Below are 22,615 nucleotides of genomic sequence, written 5' to 3'. Positions count from 1 at the left end.
CGTTCTTGTTGAGATTAACTCATTATCTTTGTTGGTAACCACCATCATTCCTCCTTTCTTTGACACCACATATACCGGACTTACCCATGGGCTATCAGATATTGAATATATGATGCCGACATCCAACAGTTCTAACACCTCTTTTTTCACTACTTCTTGCATATTTGGCTTAAGCCTTCTTTGACGTGCACTATGGGCTTAGCTCCTTCTTCTAGATTGATCTTATGTGAACAATAGGCGGGACTAACTCCTTTGATGTCAGTTATCTTCCATGCTACGGAATTATGTCTTTTCTTTAATACTTTCACTAGGCTTTCTTTTTCATGTTTGGCTAGATCGGATGCTATAATAACTGGCTTTTATTGTCCTTCTTCCAAAAACGCATACTCCAGATGTCCGGGCAATGTTTTCAACTTGATTTTTGGTTTTTCATCAGTCACCACGACGTGGGCCATATGCCACATCGTGTTGTCGCAACTTTTAATGTTAGATCATGGAAAAACTGAGGGCCACGACGTGTTGCCCGTGTCACGTCGTGTTGCTTCTTCTGTCTCCCTTTTCAATTCATTGTACTATCTTTCCTCCAATAGCTTCTCTAATTCTTGTATATCAAGTTCGGCATCAAAGTCACCTTCTCCTAGCACCATATATCTCTCGGTCTCTTTTTCTTTCCACCCTCCTAGCTCTTTTTCAAGTACATCATCAATAACATCAACTGAAAAAGCGATGTCATCACTTATTCTTGAATGTTGAATTGCTCTATTTACTTCAAAAGTGATTGCTTCTTCTCCAACTCGAAGAGTGAGTTTGGACTCTCTAATATCCACCAAGGCTCAGGCGGTGCTCAAGAAGGGCCTTCCAAGGATGATTGGGACTTTTTTTTGTCTTCCTCCATGTCTAAAACAATGAAATATGTGGGAAAAACAAACTTGTCAACTTTTACTATCAAGTATTCACATATACCTCTTGGAAGGTTATGGTCTTGTTGGCTAAATGGATGACCATTCGGAACGGTCTTGGTTCGGGGAGATCGATCATCTTAAAGAACGAGTGGGGCATCAAATTAACACTTTCTCCTGAGTCGGATAGAGCATGACTAGTTGCTAGGTTCCTGAATTGGCATGGTAAAGTTATGATTCTTGGATCACCCATCTTCTTTGGTAACATGTTTAGCATTGCAACAGAACAAGTCTTATTTAATACAACTTTAGATAATCCCCCCATTTTCTTGCGGTTTGTTAAGAGGTCCTTGAGAAACTTGGTATATTTTGGCATTTCAGATAAGGCTTCAAGGAATGGTATGTTGATTTCAAGGGATTTTACATGATCTAAGAACTTCTGGTAATCTTCAACATTTTTCTCTTCTCTTGTATTGCTCTACTTGGAAAGGGAAGTGGTGGGCGGTATAGCTTAACGGGTTCAACATTTTTCTTTTCAGTCTCTTGCCACGTCGTGACATCAGTACCACGACGTGATGACTGTTCAGTTTCCTTGGTTTGACTTTTTCTCGAATTTCTTGCTCCACATACGGGTTGCTTCTGTTAATGGGAGTAAGATGAGTAATAATTTTCCCACTTCTCGTTGTTACAGCTTGGATGTGAGCTTCCCTCAGGTTTTTTTCGGTGTTTCCTGGAAGTCCTCTCGGTGATCTTTCATTCATTTGTTTAGCTAATTTGCCAAGTTGTTTTTCATTGTTTAAGATTGACGCTTGCTAATTTCTTAATAGAGTTTGTTGTTCCCTCATTATAGTTTGTTGCTCTCTAATTGCTGCTTCTGTTTCCCCGTGCCTCTTTTCGGATGCAGCAGGAAAACGGGTAAGCATTGACTCGAACCCAGGTTTCTTTTCGGGAGCTAGTTCCTCTCGTTGGTAAAAGCCTCTTACTCTTTGTTTATATTTCTCTTCTTTTGGGTTTTTGTACTCTTCATAAGGTAACCACTTTTTCTTGGGCTTTATCCAATCTTCATCAAATCGATCACCACTCGAGTAGAAAGCTTGAACCTTTCGATTTCCATTCTCATAAAGATCACAGTCCTTAGTCAAATGTGGCCCGTTACAGTTTTCGCACCCAACTCTTATTGCAAGGATTGTTTGATCCATCTTAGTCATCATTCTATCCATGTTTTGCAACATTGCCAAAACTGCCGACATGTCTTCCGAAGCAGCATTTTCCGATCCCTGTGTTACATCATTCCTAGGGTTATGGTACTCTCTAGAGTGTTTAGAGAATTCTTCAATGAGCTCCTTGATTCTGCGAGATTTTTATTGGTTAAGGGGCCTTGATAATTAAGGAGTTACCTAGTTGTGACATTCACCCCATCATAAAAGATAGAAACCTCTTGTTGCACATTGAGATCATTTTGGGGTCAATTCCGAAGTAGACCCTTGTAGCCCTCCCATGCTTCAAACAACGACTCCCCTATCTGTTATTCAAAATTAACAATGACCTTTTTGAGCTTAGCAATCTTGGATGGTGGGAAAAATTGTTCCAAAAACTCCTCACGCATCTTTGCCCATGTAGTGATCGCGCCTTGTGGAAGTGCCTTTAGCTAGTCCTTTGCAGCTCCCTTGAAAGTGACAGGGAGCATCCTTAACAACACTGTTTCTTGTGGAACATTTGGAATGTTAAAGTAGTCGGTGATGTCGTTGGCTTCATTAAGATGCTTGTAAGCATCTTCATGATCATTTCCGGTGAAAGGAATTTCCTTTAGTGCAACGAGGATGTTCCCCTTGAGTTCAAATGTCGCAGTGGTAGGTATGGTGGGTTGCACAAGGCCTGGTCCGGTATCACCACGAATTCTCTTTTTATATGCCTCCATGGAAATGTCAGCAATGTACGCCATGATGTTGTCGAGTTCGCTTTCTTGATTGCTACCCTTTTCCGATTCTTTATCACTTTCTTCCTTTTCTGATTCGTATGTGCTTTCGTCTGTTGGTGATTTGCTGGATTCTCCCACTTGCTTTCCCTTCTTCTTAAAAACCGATTTGAGACTCTTGAAGGGTGACTTCTTAGGTGTGTTTGAATCTTCTACGGGTTTGTACGTGTTTTTACGAAAAGCGGACTCCGGGTCTTCAAGTGGTGGAATCAGAGGAGTGTTGGATCCTATGGTTATATACTACTGGAAAGAAACAAATGAAACGCATAAAAAGAACAAAAACGAAAAATAAACGTTTACTAGTGCAACACCACGACGTGGTGATAATTACCACAACGTGGTGAGTAAAAACGAAGAAAAGCCTAAAACTAAAATTTAAAAACAAAGAAATAGAAAAATTCCTAAAAATAGCAGATTAAAATTAACCAAATATGGACCGTTCCCCGGCAACAACGCCAAAAACTTAATGCAAAAAATAATATGTACTAGTTAATCCTACTAACGTGACTAATTATTTCCTAAGGCAGTGTACCTTGTTGAAGATAGTATAGCATATTAGACAGGTATCGAACACAAGGAACAATATTTTAGCTAATTTTTATCTACTACTAATTAATTACTAATAAAACGGAAAATGGTTTTTCTCTAGTTTGGAAGACTAGAAACTTGATTTACCAAACTAACTAGCTATTAACTAATTAAGCTAACACTAAAACTAAGCAAGGAACACGAAGGTTAATTAACCAAGGTAATTGAGGTACTTTCGTTTAGCTTCAGATTTATTTGTTATTATGGTTGATTAATGGAAGTGCAATGGATTATAATTTTATTAGTTATCGATTCCTATAATGACCAAATTCGCGTTCACTCCTTTAATCCTTTAGCAAATAAGCTCATTCATACGGTGATCATACGGACAAACTAACTAGTTTACTAGTGTTCAGTTCGAGTTGATTAGACTTATAATCAATTGATTAAATTGGTTGTTTGAATTAATTCTATATACGATTTGTCTTCATATATTAGCCCCTACACTTTTTTACCCACTTTCCTACTTAACCTTAGGTTTCGTTCAAAACTCTAGTCCTACAATTTTGTTGGTCACAAGATTATAAGATTCAAATTTAACTAAGAAAGATGGTCATACAAAATTAATTAAATTCAACAATAAGTAGAGAAAAGCAGTTATCAAAAGTATGTGAGGTTCTTTAATAAGCTAGATCAACAAATAACCAATAAAAACTAAATCTAATCCATAAATCAACTCATAATTTAGCAAATAATCCTAGGCTAAACGAAAGTCATGAGGTTTAGCCCATGATTTCAGCAACTAAAGATATAAAAACGAAATTCAATAGCATAGTCATGATTAAACTAAAGAGAAAATCGTAATGAGAAGTTTCATTGCCTTAATGCATTCAATTTCCAAGCTTCAATTAGTATCTTCACTCCCAAGCCTTAGTTCTGCACTTTGGTCTTCGAAATTCGTCAAAACTTCAGCCAAAAAGCCTTCCATTCATAGAAGAATGAGTTATATTTATACTTTTCCCGAAATTAGGGCACCACGACGTGTTAAGGCCAACACGTCGTGGTCTTCATGGTTATTCCGTATTCCACAAGTGTAACACCCGTGACTTGAGGTAATGATAATTATTTAGTTTCCTTATAATTAATTGTTGGACCATGAGATTAATATGGGATTGTTGAGTTGGGCCTTAGTGAGTGGTCCATTGTATATTGGGCTGACTGAAGATGAACGTTGGATGTAAGCTTGGCGTACGCGGGGCGTAGTGAAGGCATTGTATGCGGGGGGGGGGGGGGGGGGGGGGGGCTGATACACGTATGCACAACGTACAAAGGAGCACGCTCAGCGTACGCGAGCAGACTCAAAACCCTAATTCTAGGGTTTAAGCCATATAAATACCATATTATGTCCCAAACCCTTGCCTCCTTACTAGCCTCTCAACTCATAAACCCTAGAAAGCCTACCATTCCTCATATTTGTGTGATTTTGTTCTTGTGAAGCTCATTGTGGTGTTTTGAAGCTTGGAAGGAGAGATAGGAAGTTGAAGAAGAACTTGAGTAGCTTGAGCTCAAGGATCTGAGATATCATCACCATTTAGCACTCATTTGAGGCAAAAAGCTCACAACTTGCCTCTTGCATGCTTAAATCTATGATAAGGGTGTTTTGGACCTTTTTGGTCCCAAGAATGGATTTTTATGGCCCAAATCCGTTTCTAGGATTAGGGTTACCACCCTTAGTGCTATATGAGTCCCACAAACACAAAAGTTTGCATCTTGAAGGTCTTTTTGTGATCGTGCATGAGTTGTAGTCATTTCCATGGAAATTAGTTAACATATTTCAAGTTTGGGTCCATTTGGTGGGTTGCAAGCCACCAAGTAATCAACTTTATTGGTTAAGACACTTTATTGGACTCATATCTGTGTTTGGAGCTTAAGGTCTTAAGGGATTAAGCCTTTTTGGAAAATATGGCTTAACAGGTTAGTACGTTGGGCGTACAAGCCCGTACGCGCAGCGTACATGCCATGCAAGTTGTACGCTTAGCGTACAAAGGAGTATGCCCCCGCGTAGTCACTGGATATGGGTTTTCGTCATTTGGGCCTCAGTTTGGGCCGATCTTTGGACTCCTTAGTTATTGGGCCTTAGTGCGCCATTAAAAGACAATTATTGGGCTAAGGACATGTTTGGGCTTAAGGGAAGGCCCATTTGAGGAGTTGGGCCCAATTTAGAAAATTGGGCCATTAGTGGGCTTAGAAAGGCTATATAGAATTGGACCATGGATGTTATGGAATTGGGCCTAAGTTATGGTCCAAATTAGATCACGGGTAAAATGGTCATTTTACCCTAAGAAAGATTATTAGTTTTTGATTAAGTATTATTGTGGTAATGATAGCTCGGGAAGTCGTGGGAGCAGCCGTTAGAGATTCCTTACCGTGAGATTCTGCATTCAGCTATGCGATGTGAGTTTCTTCCTGTATGAACAGGTTGAAGGCACCAATGTCGACCCGTATATGTATGCTAGTATGTTCTGGACCAAGGTCCGATGCCGGATAATGCCCGATGTAGGTTTATATGTTTCTGAATTCCGATCCGATGTCGGACGGTGCCCGAGGAATGTTTTTATTCTTAATGTCTTCGTGATTCTTGCATGTGTCAGTTTTGTATGTTTTCGAATCTTGGTCAGATGTCGGGCAATGCCCGAGGAATGTTATTATGCTTCCGAATTTCGGTCCGATGTCGGGCGGGGCCCAATGAATGTTTATATATTTATGTTATGTGATTATTTATATGTATTTGTTGATATGTTTATATGTATACCGAGCTTTGCTCAATGCCGGGCGGGGCCCGATGAAGCGGCAAGGCCCATGATATGTTATTATGTGATTATGTGAATGGTATTTTGAAAGTTTATTAAGAATAAATATTATATTAAAAAATTAGAGTGAACATATTTTAATGTTTAAAGAAGATAAAAAAAAATTATATAATTATATTTTATATCAAATTATACAACAGGAGAGGTGTATACGGTTTTGGAGAGTTTGTTGAAGGAGTGACAGACCATTTGAGACAGCTGCTTTGAGCCTTTGATGAGTGGTTTGTTCAAGTGTTCATAAAAGCATAAAAGCATAGAAGGCATCCACCTGAGGTAAATGTCAGGCGCTGAATGTGAAGAAGAAGTCAACCCAACGGAAGACGAAGAAGAAGAGGAAGAAACGGTGATAGGGTTAGGATCTTACAAAGGAAAAGTTCGAATGGTGAGAGGAGATCCCTCCGATGAGATGATGTTGCTTTGGGGACTTCAACAGCCAACGTTCTCTAAACCCAATGCTTTCGTCGCTCAGTCTTCTCTCAACCTCTCCCTCGATGCTTGCGGACGTTGTCTCTCCATTTCTCAGTCCCCTTCTTCACTGGTCAGTTGCTCCTGGATCTTGATCTCAATTACAATCTCTTACATCATTCATATGATTTTATCTATTTCGAACTATGGATTTGTTCAGAAAATTGAACCAATTCCTGATGGTTCATAAGAATTTAAATATCTTCCCTAACTTTCAACCTAAAACCCTAAACCCTAAAACCCTTTATTTGGTCATAACTTATAATACTATGTACCATTCTCTTATTATGTAATTTTGGAGTCAAATGTTATAATTTACCTGTAACTCAAATATTTCGATTCTCACAATAACTTCTTGATCTTTTGTTACACTGATTGGTATATATAATTTCAGGGTGTTCCTGGAGTAACTGGATCAGTTATGTGGGACAGTGGAATTGTTTTAGGGAAATTTTTGGAGAATGCAGTGGAAACAGGATTACTTGTTCTTCAAGGCAAGAAGGTTGTTGAATTAGGTGCAGGATGTGGCTTAGTTGGGTAAGAAATAGCAACATACTTTTGTTCATTTTTTTTTATTATATTCTTTTGTCTATTATAACATTATACATTGAAAAATGTGTAAATGACACAAAAGACACTATGTTTTCACTTTTTTCAATTTTGACACCGCATTATTTTTTGTTCTAACATCACATTTTCCAGTATTGTTCAATTTTTCACCATTTCATTAGGATCCTCTCAGTTTGTCTTCAGAGTTGGAAAATACGATGTTAAAATAAATAAATAAATAAAAAGTGAAAACATAGAACAAAAATTGGAAAATGCAGTGTTAGAATTGAAAAAAGTGAATACATAGTGTCTTTTGTGCCATTTACCCTTGAAAAATCTACCTAAATGTAGTAATTTTTAACCAATTACAGTCGTATTGATTTTTCAAAGTATAATGTCTTAATAAGATTTAGGGTTAATCTCATAAAAGACCTTTTATTTTGTGTTTTTTTTTTTCCAGATTAAACCTTGACTTTATTTTTTTTTCATGAAAAAGACCTTGCATTTTTTTCATTTTTTCCAATCTGGCCCTTTGTCATTTTTCTCCAAAAAAAAAGTTGTAAAATGTGATTGTTTTATCAGGAAAATCTAAAAAAGTTGAGGATTTATTTGGAAACATTTAGAAGGTTGAGGGTTCTTTTCGGAAAAAAAGACAAAGTTAATGGTTTTTTTCAGGAAATATGAAAAAATATAAGGTCTTTTTCATGAAACAAATAAAGATGACATGATACATTCTTTTTTCTCGAAAAACCTTTAACTTTGTATTTTTTTTTTTTCATTTTTTCCGAAAACACCCTCAACTTTGTATTTTCCCCGAAAAAGAAACCCTCAACCTTAAAAATGCTTCCAAATAAACCCTCAACTTTTTTAGTTTTTCTCGAAAAAACCCTCACATTCTACAAATTTTTTTGAAAAAAAAAAATGACTAAAAGGGCCGGATCGGAAAAAATAAAAAATACAAGGTCTTTTTTAGGCAAAAAAAAGTTGAGGTTTAATCTGCAAAAACACAAAATATAAGGTCTTTTTTGAGATTAACCCTCTTTAACCAATTACAATTGCGTTGATTTTTCAAAGTATAATGTCTTAATAAGATTTAACAAAACATTGAATGTATAATGCTATAATCAGATATATTTTTTTAAAGTACAATGCCTTAATAAGAAAAACAATTGAAAACAAAAAAGGCTATATTAGAAAGAAATGAAAATTGGATTCGATAATACAAAAATAAATGAAAGTAGATTTACCCTTTTTGAATGTGATTGTGTTTTCAGATGTATTGCAGCTCTTTTAGGTTCTCAAGTTATTCTTACAGATATGCCAGATAGACTAAGGCTTCTAAAAAAGAATGTTGAAGATAATTTATATGGAGATGTGAGAGGTTGTGCAACAGTTAATGAGCTTACATGGGGAGATCATGCTGACTCAGCATTGGTGGAACCTTTACCTGATTTTGGTAACATCTCTTTCCTTAAATAGCAATCTACAAATTTGATGCCACATAGGATAAGCATACTCACATGTATAACATGTTGCTGACATGGCTGTTGTTTTATGAATACAGTGATAGGATCAGATGTGATCTATAGTGAAGAAGCAGTAACAGATTTGTTAGACACCCTACTAGAACTCAGTGGGACCCAAACAACAATTATTTTGGCTGGAGAACTTCGAAATGGTAATAACTAATAACATTCTTTCTATTTTCTATCACACTTTGTATTTGTCTATTTGAATTCAGACATTAAAGATATATGAGATTTGAAGCTTTCTTTTTTGGTTGTGTAACAGATGCTATCCTTGAATATTTCATGGAAGTGGCAATGGAGGATTTCATCATTGGGCGTGTAGATCAAGAAGGTTGGCATCCGGATTATAAAAGTCCACGTGTTGCTATGTATGTAATGGTTAAGAAGTCGATGCCATAGTGATGAATTGTTTTTGATTCGTAACATATAGTGTGTTGTGCTTATTTTTTTTTTTGTTCATGAATTTTGTTTTTCTTTAAGAGATTCAAGAAACCACATGTTGATGTTTGGTAGTTTGTAGGTTATAACAGTTTTCTTTACAATAGTAAAATTGTAATGTGACACGTTTTACATGACAATGGAACAAAAATGTCGTATGTAATGGAGAAAGAAGATAGAGGAAAAAATTAATATCACTAGGTTTAGGAATGTTACAACACAACCCTAGAAATGTGTTAAATTGAGTGTATTAGGATAGAATATGGGTTTGTGTGTTTAAAATGATGTTTATGTGCAAAAATTGAATCATCTAGAACTAAACTAGAACGTGTAAAATGGGCTGAAGGTTTCTCAAAACATCTGCGCTAAGATTGGTATTATGTTACTCAATAATCCTGGAACATTACATAAATAAGCAAAATATTTTTAAAAAATTGCACTTTAAGTACAAGATATTTCAGCACCATTTATGTAATGCTCTCTTCAAGAAAACTTTTTTTGTAATTTCGTTATTCAATCAGGACCATTGCTATAAATATTTCTTACAAAGAAACCATTTCTATAATGTCGTTATTACACAGGTATCATTTGTGTAATATTGCTATTACATAAGGACCATTTTTATAATAGCGTTACTGTAATTATTAAAATTAAAAACTACATGAATAGTTGTTGAAACAAAAAACTACATGACCAAAATTGTAATTAATACAAATTAAAAAATATAGGGACTGAAACTATAGTCATCTAAAATAAACTACAAGGACCAAAACTGTTATAAACTATAGGGATTGAAATCGCAAAATTGGTCCCTGCAGTTTACCAAAAGTGCAGTTTCGGGCCAATTCTTTTTCACACACGGATGGTCCAAAACTGAAACTTCGATGCGGAATTGGTCCCTCGAAAATTTGAATAAACTTGAAAATACTATTTTGCCCTCCCGATTTTCTTTTTTTGTAATATTCTGTTTCTTGTCATTTCTTATTTCAAGGCCGTGTGTCGGAAGTCAATTGTGTAAAGGCTCTGAGCCTTAAAGAGGTAATGTTTAGACCTTTGGATGGAGGCAATGATGGATGCGATATCTTAACCTTTGAATTGTGTTTTGGGTTGAAAGGTAGAAAAGGGAAAATCATAAGCGGGGGTCTTACATGGTGGAATAGCCATGTTAAGTCATTGACCCTATCAATGGCTAACTCGATAGGCTGGGAGAACCTAAAAGAGATGATGTTGGAAGAATACTGTCCAAGAGGCGAAATTCAAAAGTTGGAACAAGAGCTATGGGAGCATACCATGGTCGGCTCAAACATAGTGACCTACACTGACAGGTTTAGCGACCTGGCAGCATTGTGCCCCGGGATGGTTACCCCAGAGAGCAAGAAGATAGAAAAGTACATCTGGGGGTTATCTACCCCGATTCAGGGGGATGTACTGTCTTCTAAACCAACAACCTTCGATAGCGCCAAACGCCTGGCCCAGCGACTCATTGACCATGGAGTCCGCCATGGCGTGGTGGTCCCCGTTCCCGAGCCATCAAAGGGAGAGGACTATAAATGAAAGTCGGGGAAAAAGAGGAAGGAGCAAACAACACAAGAACCCCGTAGGAGCAACAAATGGTTACTGTATACGCCACTGCAACACCTGCCACTCCAGCATCTGTCAGTCGATATGCTGGAAGCCTCTCGAAATATGGCAAGTGTAACTACCACCACACCGGAGTGTGTCAGGAAACATAGTGCTTAAATTGCAGCAGGAAGGGGCACACTGCCTGTTTTTGCAAGGCGCTGACACAACCGATCTCCCAAATCCCCAGAGTTGAAGTAAACCAGGCCTACTATGGCTGTGGCAAGACTGGGTACTACAAGAGGGACCGCTCGAGGAACTCAGGCGTGGATGGACGAATTCTGATGATCACTACAGGAGAAACTACCCCGAAATCATCACCAACAGCGGTACGTCTTCAAAATAAAACAATTACTTAAGAAATTTAATTTATATTTAATATAAGATTAAAATTAGGGATATTAAAAGTAATTATAATAACTCACTCGTTTGCACAAGTCACAACATTCATAAGAGAACTAAAGATCTGTATAGGTGAGCTATGATGGCTTAGTTATACATCAGGGTTATGCATAGCTAAGATTGTGCGGACTTAGAGTGACTGATTCCACCTTATTTCTTGTTCCTTGTTTGGTTGTGGATTTAGGGCAGAGTCACTCAGTCGACCGTCTTAGTCATCTTAATTACACATAACTTGTATGTGCCAAGCGATTATAGAGGTACCGAGGAGGATCATAATATAAAGTATTGACACTAGTTATCAAAACACTTTCACTATTAGTACTCGCTCATCGAGGTACGATTTTTGGCGGCGGTTTTATCAAGGAGAAAACTGAAAGCACTAGAAAGTCTTCATAGAATACATTGTCGAGCACACTCGGGATACACCGTCGTATAACAAACGTTTCTTTCAAATCAGCCTAACATTTGTTTATGTAAAGGGTCCGTTGTCATCATTCGTCATGGATTGGCGTGGTCCTCACCATACCAAGTTCATGTGTTTCGAAAATCCAACGCCTTAACCGACAAATTAACGAAACCTTCGTCATTCGTAATGACAACTCGACCCAAACCTCAATATTGTCTCTTGTTTTCTAAACCTCGAAGTACTCATGCGAGGAGTACCTTTCCCTCTGAAACCTTGCCACCGTATACTCAGCAGACCTTCCCGAACTACCACTCGTCCAACAGATCAAGTTCAAGCATAGAGGCTAAGGACGAATACAACCCACCTATTACTATTAAGTGTATGCACGAGGGTGGTATATGTGACAACCCGAAATTTCTATTTTGTACAATCAATATCAAGTCAATAGAAGTTAGAACAGTTGCAATAAATTTTCAGACTTTTGGTATAAGTTTGAGTATTTCAGGATTTACACTTAAAGAGATATCAGGAGAGAGGATGCACTAATGTATTGTGCAACTCTGTTATTCCAAAACTCTATGATACTAGAGTTTATTGCCTGAATAAAATATTTTCTATCAAAAACCCCAGGGGTATATATATGGTCCGTAGCCATATTTATTAATTTGTTCCATTTCCAACTAGAGAAAAGAAATTCTCTCTCACGAATCTTCGGCCTTTCGTCCCAAATCGTGAGTACTTCTATCTAAGTGTATTATAGGGCTTGATATGTGTCTAGTAACCAAGAAATCATAAGAAACCCACGAGATCAAAGAGTTTACGGCCCAAGAACATCTTGGACCGTAAGCCCTTCTTTAAGGGATAAAAGAGTGCCCTAGTCCCTTCCTTTTGCAATAAAACTAGCCTAGACTTGTACCCTAATGTATGTAGGACTAGAAAACACCCCAAGAACACCAAGAGTAAGGAGTTCACGGCCCAAGAAGTTCTTGGACTGTGAACCCCAATCAAGGGTGCCAAAGTGTGCTTTAACTCTTCATAAGCCTTGGACACTAGCCTAGATTCATTCCTAGTTAAGTTAGGGACTTGAAAACACCAAAAACACCATTTCCATGAGAGATTACGGCCGTAATCTCTAAGGGAATTCGTTCTAGGGTCGTGAAATCCTCAAAGGAGTTGAAAGGTGCCCTAATCTCTTCCAAAGACTTTGCCATTAAGTAGAAATGCTTCTTAGGGTCTTGTAAAGCCTCAAAACATCAAATGGTCAAGTAAGTATGAGCTTACGGCCGTAAACCCATGAGTTTACGACCGTAAACTCATTTGTTGATGACCGTAAACTTATTTGTTGATGACCTTAGGGCCGTGAACTCCATTAGGGAGTTTTCCTTGAACCCTACACACACTAGCTTTTCCCTACAACACTTAGATGCAATCCTTGAGGCTTATAACACTTGTTAAAGGTGTTTAACATGTCCTAGGGTGTCTTGACTTTGTTTATTAGTAGCTTAAGACTAATTTGATACATATATGTGATATTATATGTTAACTAGGATCATAGAGTGTGTTCAAGACTTCACTTGACACCTAGCAATCCTACATCTTCAGTTCATCCGTACCACTCACTACAGGTGAGTTCATACCCCTTAATCAATGTTGTAATTGTTTTTAAATGTTTTTAGGGGGGATACAAGTAGAATCATGCTAGTTATTATATTATTAAACATGTGATTAATAAGCATCATTCAAATGATTTACTTCTTATTAGTTGTTTCTTCAAATGATTTTCATAAACGTTTTATATGTTTAAAACTCCTTATTAAACTGTTCATTATACACTATATGTTTCATTTCAAACTCATTTACAATTGTGTTTCAAACAAATGTTTCTTTATACTTAAGCTGTTTTATCAAACAGATACTTTCAACCCGTTTTATAGGCTGACATCAAGTCGACCTTTTCTTAGATAGTAATCATGTTCAAAGGTGTTACAAAACTTATTTTATGCTTTTATATTGTCAATTGCATGCCTATGTATGTATAGTTATATAAGAAATGTTTAAAGGACTTAGGAAGGCTAGCCGCTTTATTTCCTTTTCCCCGTTGGGATGTGGTCTGGTAAGGTACCGGGTATCCGTCCGAAGGTCGTTTAAATATTAGTTATGTATCATGTGTACATATATAGTCATAAAGGTTCTTCCAGTCAGTTCAATACCCTTGGGTAGCAAGGGTATACTTCCATGTTCATACGTACCAATTATATTACTAGTAAGCTACCATATGGGTAGTTTAGGAAGATACTAATACATTTACTAGAATGCGGAACCATACCACGAGTCAGTTCATTCATGAGTCTATACATGCTAGATAGAGAGAGAACACACATTACAGCTAGTACACACAGTACATTACTATACATGCTAGATAGAGAGAGAACACACGTTATAGCTAGCTGTCACACCCCCAAACCAGAACGGCAGAAACGTTCGGGGGCGGAGGACGTCATGTATAATATCAACAACAATGTAAAGTAGTAAACAAGAAACAACATCATCCATTGCATTAATAAAATAATTATTATACAATTGTATTCTGTCAAATTTTGATAAACACTAAAGCATAAATCAAAATGAAAGATAAGTCTTGAATAAGCTCCATCTTCCTTTCTTCTTGCATCGGTACCTATCTAAGATGACCTGAGGATACAAGTAATTTTGAAAGCGAGTATCAGCTATAAAGCTGGTGAGATCATAAGTTTTAATGTGTCTTAATTTGAAAAAAACTTATAACTTTTAAGACTTGACATTGTTTTGAAAGAAAGCTCATAAAAGTATGAAAATGTTTGTAGATCAGCTGTAAATGTTTGAAGCCCTAGAATCCCTATGATTCCTATTAGTAACAAAAGGAGTCTTCTACCAAGACTTAACTGTGCTCTTTGTAGTCTTCTACCAAGACCTAATTATGTTACTATTATTTTCATTATAAGAAATTTTATCCTTTGGTACAAGGATACCTTAATATAATTTTACCTCATTGGTTATGTGAATGAGTCACAATTATGGGTAATAATATAACTAACCTGAATCATACCCTTTGGTACTGTAAACGTTAACTTTAAGCCATCCCTAGACGTACTCTTTACCTCTGATGCTAACAGCTGGGTATAGGAATAGTTAATCCCTTAATCGTGCACCTGAAAAGGTACCAACCGTTTGACATCCGTAGATGTACTTTTACCTCTATAGCTAATAGAGATTCTAGGAATGGTCAATCCCCCAACTCGCATCCTCTGGTACTAGGATAATAATCTATTCTATCTCGTCGATTATGTGATCTTATCACAAGGAAAAGGTAAGAACACGGATTTAATAACGGAGTCGATACATATAAAATGTAATAGGACTCCTACTGATGTATCTATGCACAAGTACTCCTATAAGTATAGTAATGTAAATATTATAGTATACGGTAGGTTTCTACGTGCTGCTAGCGGTAATGTGTGTTCTTTCTATCTAGCAAGTATAGCAATATAAACGTTCTAGTATAGATGTATATGTTCTCGTCCTAGTATAGTTTGTACATGTAATGTATAGTAATGTTTTAGAAAGTATTGACTCATGAATGAACTGACTCATTTTATGATATCGCATTCTAGTAATGGTTCTGGTATCTTCCTGAACTACCCATATGGTAGCTTACTAGTAATCTAAGTGGTATGTATGGACGTGGATGTATACCCTTGTTACCCAAGGGCATAGGATGAACTGGAAGGACCTTTTATGACTTTATATGTACACATGATATATAACTAATATTTAAACGACCTTCGGACGAGTATCCAATATCCCACCAGACCACATCCAAATCGAGAAAAAGGAAATAGGGTGGATAGCCTTCTTAAGTCTTTTAAACATTTCTTATATAACTATACATATAGAGGCATGCAATTTATAATATAAAAGCATAAATAAGTTTGGTAAAACATTTGAAACATAAATATTAGTTTAAGGAAAGATCGACTTGATGTCAATCTATAAAACAATTTGAAGGCATAAGTTTGATAAAACGATATAAGTATAAGGAACATTTGTTTGAAACACAGTTGTAAATGAGTTTGAAATATGATAAACAGAGTAAGAGGTACAGTGAAATAAGGAGTTTAAAACATATAAAATGTTTATAAAAATCATTTGAAGGAAACTGTTTGGTAAAACGGCTAATGAGTAGCCAAATCTTTTGAAGGTTGTATAATAATCACATGTGATTGATGTAATACTAGCATGATTCTACTTGTATCCCCCCCCCCATAAAGCATTTAAAAGTAGTTTAAAACATTATTTAAGGGGTATGAACTCACTTGAAAGCTTGAAGATAGCGAGATGGAAAACCGGGCAGAGTTTCGTCTCGGGAAACGGATTTTTCTCAGGATTCTCGGGAATCTCGGGAGTAAAATCGACCCTCGGGACTTGAGCAAAAAGGCCAGAGCTTCGGGTTTGAACGGGCATGGAAAACGAGGCAAGACGCAAGAGAAAAGAGGAGAATTGAGCAAATAATTCGGAAAGCCTCGCATCCTATTTATAGGAAGGCTGAACCGCCTCGGTACGCGGGGCGTACGCTCGTACGCAGCGCGTACGCGTACGTCATGCATGACCGAAGCCTCGACTGCCTCGGCTTCGGATGGGACGGGTTGCTGGGTACGCGGGTCGGATGGGACGGCGGGTCGGACGGGTCGGACGCTTCGGACGGGTCGGACGGGTCGGACACCTCGGATAGGGCGACGTGGACGATCCGAGGCCCTTGATCTCAGTACGCGGGGCGTACGAAGGTACGCAGGGCGTACTTCGGTCCTATCCGATGACTCCCCTTCGGATAATACCGGGAGTTTATAATTAAATTTATATTTATTTTAATTAAACTTCTAAAATTCATATCTCCCTCATACGAACTCCGTTTTTGACGTTCTTTATATCCACGCGAAGGTGAGACCAAGATCTACAACTTTCGTTTAGAATCCGTTGGCAAATTCCAAAGTTATTTTTATTATTTATTTAATAAAATGACGCGATTAAGGAATTTCTTCAAAAATTCATAACTTTCACATCCGAAGTCAGATTTGGACGTTCTTTTTATGTACGATCATAGATTGAGGTTGTCTATAACTTTCATTTAGATACTTAAGGCTAAAAACTATGGCATCAAAATTTCGCGTTTTACGTTTAATCGCTGATGCCGGTTTTGCCGAGAATCTTCGGTTGGTCATAACTTCTTCGTTATAACTCGGATTTTAAGGTTCTTTATATGTTTGGAAACCATGACACGATTCCTAATAATTTATTTAACCCAAATAAGATTTTAGGAAAGTTACATTTTGACCTAAATTTGATTGGTTTTGCATTACATTGTCTCGAAATATCGGGTTGTCACATCATCTCCCCGTTAGAAGGAATTTCGTCCCGAAATTAGAATTTAAGAAAGGAAGTATGCACGAATGGTCGAGTCGTGAGGAGGAAAATTCCTAATCGATTGGTTCTAGTGCATCTAATTGATAACGGGTTTTCGGTTGGCATCCCAACGAACCTTCACTAACTGGCGATGGCGTTTCTTCGTCCGCTTGACCTCTCGGTCGAGGGTCACTACGGTTCTAATACGAAGTTGAGGATCTCGAAGAGTGGACTTGCAAGAGTACTAACGGAAAGGTATGGTTTCACGATCGAGATGCGAAGAGTAGAAAGTACGTTACTGAGTTCGCGGAGTAAGTCTAGTTTGTGTGAGGCATAGGACCGATTCTGATAAGAATCTCGGAGGTCCTGTCTAACTTGGATTTAGCTTTCCACGCTTTACGAAGCGTATTAAGCCATTCCCAGAGTGAGTTATCCTAAAGAACTTGGTCACTCACTTGGAATCTCAAAGGTTCCTTTTCTTACATAACTTCCCAGTCAAAGGCCACCCCTTGCTGGGTCAAAGTCGTACGAGTTTCTGTAGCTTGCGAGGAGTTCTGAATGAACTAAGGCGGTAGGTCGGTAAGACCTAGAATCTGGCGAAAAACTGTCGGCGTCTCTGGTGTTGATAAATGCTCAACGGTTTCGACAAATTGAGAGGGTACTCAAAATTTCTCACATTACTATCAGTGTGTCCTAGAAATTTGACTCTTCAATTTCAAAACTCATGCCTAGAGAACTTTGCTAAGAGTTCCTCTGTAGGAATGTTACCATGGGCTTTCTTCTTACTACGAGGGTAGATAAGTAAGTCATTTCATGGGGAAATGACGAATTGATCCAAGTAAGAAAGACGTAACCCTAATCATTTAACTCATGAAAACCATGGGCGTATTGGTCCTATCCGAAAGGTATCACTACGAACTCGAAGTGTCCGTATCGGGTTCGGAAGATAGTCTTCCAGACATCCTTCCCTAACACATCGAACTGGTGATATTCGGATCTCAGGTCCATTTCTGAAAGTAGATTCTTTCCTTACGTTTGCTCAACCATTTTGTCTATGTGAGGCAGAGATAACGATTTCTATGAAAATCTTGACGGATTCCTCGATAACCGAGGAACATACGATGCGATCCATCGATCTCTGGAAGAATCTGACCGGGGTTCTCTAGGGTGAGAAACCTAGTCTTCTAATTCTATTTCTGTGTGGTTCGCCAAGTTGCTCGTGCTGTTCTTGTATCTCCGTGGGTGTTTAAACTATAGGGTGATCTGTTTTCGGGAGTTGTGCTGGGTTCTAAGTCTATTCACATGACGATGTGATTACTCGTATACTTAGGCAGTTTCTCCGTCCTGAAGTCCATTTTAGAATTCATACAGGGCTTCACGATCACAATTTCATGTATACGAGTCGTATATAATTAAGATTGAAAAGGTAGTCGAATAACTGATTCTTCCTTACCCTCACATCCCAAGGAGGAAAAGAGTTAAGGCGGAATCATCAATTCTAAACCTGTAGAACCTTGATTATATAACACTCTTATGTATACCTTCCTTAGTGACAGATCATCTGCATGAATCCCTGGATTGAACTTGACGTACTGCACGAGTGGTACCTCGGGGATTTCTTTGGGAAGAAAATAACTAAGAGGCACTCCTGGAATGAGTACTTCGGTGTTCTGATATGACGGCTTCGCTGAAAAAAAAACGATCCAGAAGAAAGAGATGTACGTATGAAGTTGTTTTAGCGTAGATCAAATTGAATATGATTGTATGATAATGTCGGAATCATACAGAAACTTTAAAGACATTAGAATTAAACATAGACGATTACAGACAAAACACAACTGTGCAACCATGAACAGAGTTACCGTACTTTAGATTTACCACAAGACTATTGCTGCGAATAGGATATACTACAAAAGACAAGTATACGCAGCACGAGCATTCCTATACTGACAGGATCTCGCAAAAGGTAAGACTCTAGTTGCACTAATTCTAGATAGTTTATAAGTCTGTTACAACGAACGCCCAAATTACATTTAACGTGGTTCCGAAGTAGGCTCTCCTGCAGCTGTGATCCTGAGAATCTTCCCATCTGCACCAGAATTCTGCGTTATCGGGCAATCCTTCTGGAGGTGTCCAATTTCACCGCATTGGTGACATAGATGGACAGCACCCACATTGGTGGTGGTAGTGAAACGTCGAGTAGGAGTTATGGGGACGCGGGTTCTTTCCTTTTTCGGGCATTCTCTTTTATAGTGACCAAACTCACCACAGTGATGACAAGTCTGGTTTCCCTCGGCGTTGGGTGAGTTATTGGTCGATCCTGATAAGCTCTTGCGGTATCGTTTGGTGTGCCTCTTTTTGTTGCAGTTTGAGCACTGCTTCCCCCGACACGGTCCAAGGTGGTGATAATTACATTTGATGCAATTAGGGAGATTTCCAGCATATTGTTGGGCTGGGTTTGGGACAACTGGTGTTTCCGAAGGGATGGTGGTAGGAGGTATAGATGTCGTAGTTGTAAACGTCGTTACCCGTGGTTGTTTCTTGTTCGTCCCTTTACGCGATTTGTCCTTCTTTCTATCCCAAAACTTCCTTTTGTTACTCTTCGTCTTGGAACTCGGGGTGTCGTGGTAGTTTGTTGCTCGTTGCGGTATTTGATTGTTACTCGGATTGGAATTGTTGCTAACAATCCCGCTAACATTCGCATTGTTAGTGTTAAGGTGCGTCAGAAAAGCTGACACGGCAGCCGAGACTGCAGCTTGAACGGTAGCTGCATCAATCTGGAGGGTTGGTGCTTGGTTGATGGGTTGCTCGTCCTTCTTTGGCGACATGATTCTGTTTTACGGAAAGAAAATGAATTTGTGAGTGAGCATGGTTGAACCTAGACTTAATTTGACTGTTTAAGAAAAGAATAGAAGTATGTTCTCGAGAGTTTGACCTACATCCCTATGATGCAGTCCTAGAACAGATTGGAGGTATGATTACGAAGGTTTGACCTACATCCCTATGATGCAGTCCTAGTAATGAGTAAAAGTAAGTTCGTAGAATGGTCTCAAGACGTTTGATGTTCGAGCTGAGGTATCGGGGTTAGTGAATAACAAGATCCAACCACTGAAAGAGACTTGGAAATGTCTCCGGAGATAAATCACCATAGTCCAATGACTTGACTAAAGCATGATTCCGATATACTCTAATGAAAGTAAGATAAAAGTACTTGAATGAAGAATGACACAGAAGTTAGCCGGCTGTCAATATCTTTGATATTCACGATGTAAGGATTCTGGAAAATGACCTTGTAAAGGTCTCACATCATATCCACAGAAGATAGTTCCTGACAGCATAAAGACCTAACTAAAGTACTTAAGGTACAAGATAATTTCATAGAAAATGCCACATCAGGCATAGACAGAAAAATACGATTCCTCTTTATAAGGAAATAAAGTAAAGCGTCTACTACTGGCGACGGTCATCCCTCTGGTGAACGCTTAGTTCAGCCAATTGACGTTCCATGTCACGTAGGTGTCTTTCGCACTCCATCTGGCGTACTTGGAGCCTTATGACTTCGGCTCGTGATTCAGTCAGTGCTTGTAGTAGGGTTTCATGGTTTCTCTCTGATCTCTCGTGAGCATCCTCTAGATGAATGGTGTGGAGGGTATGCATTCTAGCATAGGCGCCTACTTCTGCAATCTGATGTAGGGCTGTCCTGCCTTGAATCTCATTGCGGGCCTTTCTGCGGACCAAGATTGGCAAGACTCTATCTTCTGAGCCCCCATTGCTCAGGTCGTAAAAGCTTCGGTCGCTATCAAATAGCATAGACTGATCTTGTCCTTGGCTCCATATTTCCAAGCATTCCACTCACTCAGGGTCGGACCATGAAAAAGCCGGACGAGGGTTAGGAATTGAAACGGGAGCTGCTCGGGGTAGGTTCTCAACCTCTGGTTCGGAGTTAGCATCATACGAAAAGTCTTCATCATGGTGATCATCCAAGGGGATAGGATGATCATTCTCTGGTTCTTCTCCAAACCAACCAACTATGACTTCATTCGGAAGATACTGGTTGTCAAGGGGATGGAGTCCAACTATGATTTCTATGCGAGAATTTAGGGTAAGTGGATAATTATTAGACGAACTATCTAGATAATTATTTAGAAAACCTTCATTAGTTACATCGCTATTTGTGAAGTACATACCAGCTATGTGTAATCTAAACAGGATAGACCTTCGAATGAGTGACCTTAGTTCCAAATTCACACATAATAGGGGTAAGGCAAAGTTTTCACAAATTCTAAGTCTATAACATCCTAATTACATATAGCCTCAATGTATCCACTTAGCAACTATCAACTTAATAATGAAGATCCCGTTTTAATTCTCAAGTATAAAGTACTTATAGTAACACCAAATACTCCTATAGTATTTTAATTTTAATGTTATGTTCTATTGTTCTCATTGTGGTAGGGTTGGTAAGATTTTAGCATTGTTGCAACCACACACTTAAACTTAGGCACATGCTAGTCAACCCTCGGATAATATAGGCGATCAGGCTATATCTTCCCAGTTTTGACCATATGTCTCTAAGCCCACTTGTGTTTCCCAACAATCGTAATTCTTTTGTACTGTCCTAGTGACACTGATTTTAGTATGAATGCAACACGTATACCTACTTAAATATTTTACTATTTAAAATATAAACTCTTGGTCAGAGTATTTTTAATCCCTTATGTATTTATAGTTAGTATATCTTTTATGCGTTGATATACTTAATTCACTATAAACAAGGCTCTGATACCAATCTGTCACACCCCCAAACAAGAACGGCGGAAACGTTCGGGGGCGGAGGACGTCATGTATAATATCAACAACAATGTAAAGTAGTAAACAAGAAACAACATCATCCATTGCATTAATAAAATAATTATTATATAATTGTATTCTGTCAAATTTTGATAAACACTAAAGCATAAATCAAAATGAAAGATAAGTCTTGAATAAGCTCCATCTTCTTTTCTTCTTGCATCGGTACCTATCTAAGATGACCTGAGGATACAAGTAATTTTGAAAGCGAGTATCAGCTATAAAGCTGGTGAGATCATAAGTTTTAATGTGTCTTAATTTGAAAAAAAATTATAACTTTTAAGACTTGACATTGTTTTGAAAGAAAGCTCATAAAAGTATGAAAATGTTTGTGGATCAGCTGTAAATGTTTGAAGCCCTAGAATCCTTATGATTCCTATTAGTAACAAAAGGAGTCTTCTACCAAGACTTAACTGTGCTCTTTGTAGTCTTCTACCAAGACCTAATTGTGTTACTATTATTTTCATTATAAGAAATTTTATCCTTTGGTACAAGGATACCTTAATATAATTTTACCTCATTGGTTATGTGAATGAGTCACAATTATGGGTAATAATATAACTAACCTGAATCATACCCTTTGGTACTGTAAACGTTAACTTTAAGCCATCCGTAGACGTACTCTTTACCTCTGTTGCTAACAGCTG

General features: G+C 38.0%; 1 protein-coding gene and 1 non-coding gene across 2 annotated transcripts; both read left to right on the top strand.

Annotated features, from left to right (window-relative positions):
* The first annotated feature begins 2,350 nt into the window (after nucleotides 1-2,350).
* On the top strand, nucleotides 2,351-2,457 carry LOC111883241 (small nucleolar RNA R71). Its single transcript, XR_002847380.1, has one exon. It is a non-coding gene; the product is annotated as a small nucleolar RNA R71 (small nucleolar RNA).
* A 3,969-nt stretch (nucleotides 2,458-6,426) lies between these two features.
* On the top strand, nucleotides 6,427-9,416 carry LOC111883234 (uncharacterized). Its single transcript, XM_023879575.3, has 5 exons — nucleotides 6,427-6,810; nucleotides 7,132-7,274; nucleotides 8,561-8,742; nucleotides 8,851-8,964; nucleotides 9,078-9,416. The coding sequence occupies exons 1-5, from the start codon at nucleotides 6,550-6,552 to the stop codon at nucleotides 9,212-9,214; spliced, it is 837 nt and encodes a 278-aa protein (XP_023735343.1). The 5' UTR covers nucleotides 6,427-6,549; the 3' UTR covers nucleotides 9,215-9,416.
* Nucleotides 9,417-22,615: the final 13,199 nt, after the last annotated feature.

Source organism: Lactuca sativa, chromosome 3 (genome assembly GCF_002870075.4).
Source record: "Lactuca sativa cultivar Salinas chromosome 3, Lsat_Salinas_v11, whole genome shotgun sequence".
NCBI classification, from domain to species: domain Eukaryota; kingdom Viridiplantae; phylum Streptophyta; class Magnoliopsida; order Asterales; family Asteraceae; genus Lactuca; species Lactuca sativa.
The sequence above is the reverse complement of the archived record's forward strand: the minus strand, read 5'-3'. Positions and strand labels throughout refer to the sequence as shown.

Coding starts and splice junctions, on each gene's coding strand:
- LOC111883234 (XM_023879575.3), top strand. CDS start 6,550: ATGTCAGGCGCTGAATGTGAAGAAGAAGTCAACCCAACGGAAGACGAA. Junction 6,811..7,131: donor CTCAGTCCCCTTCTTCACTG/GTCAGTTGCTCC, acceptor ATATAATTTCAG/GGTGTTCCTGGAGTAACTGG. Junction 7,275..8,560: donor GCAGGATGTGGCTTAGTTGG/GTAAGAAATAGC, acceptor TTGTGTTTTCAG/ATGTATTGCAGCTCTTTTAG.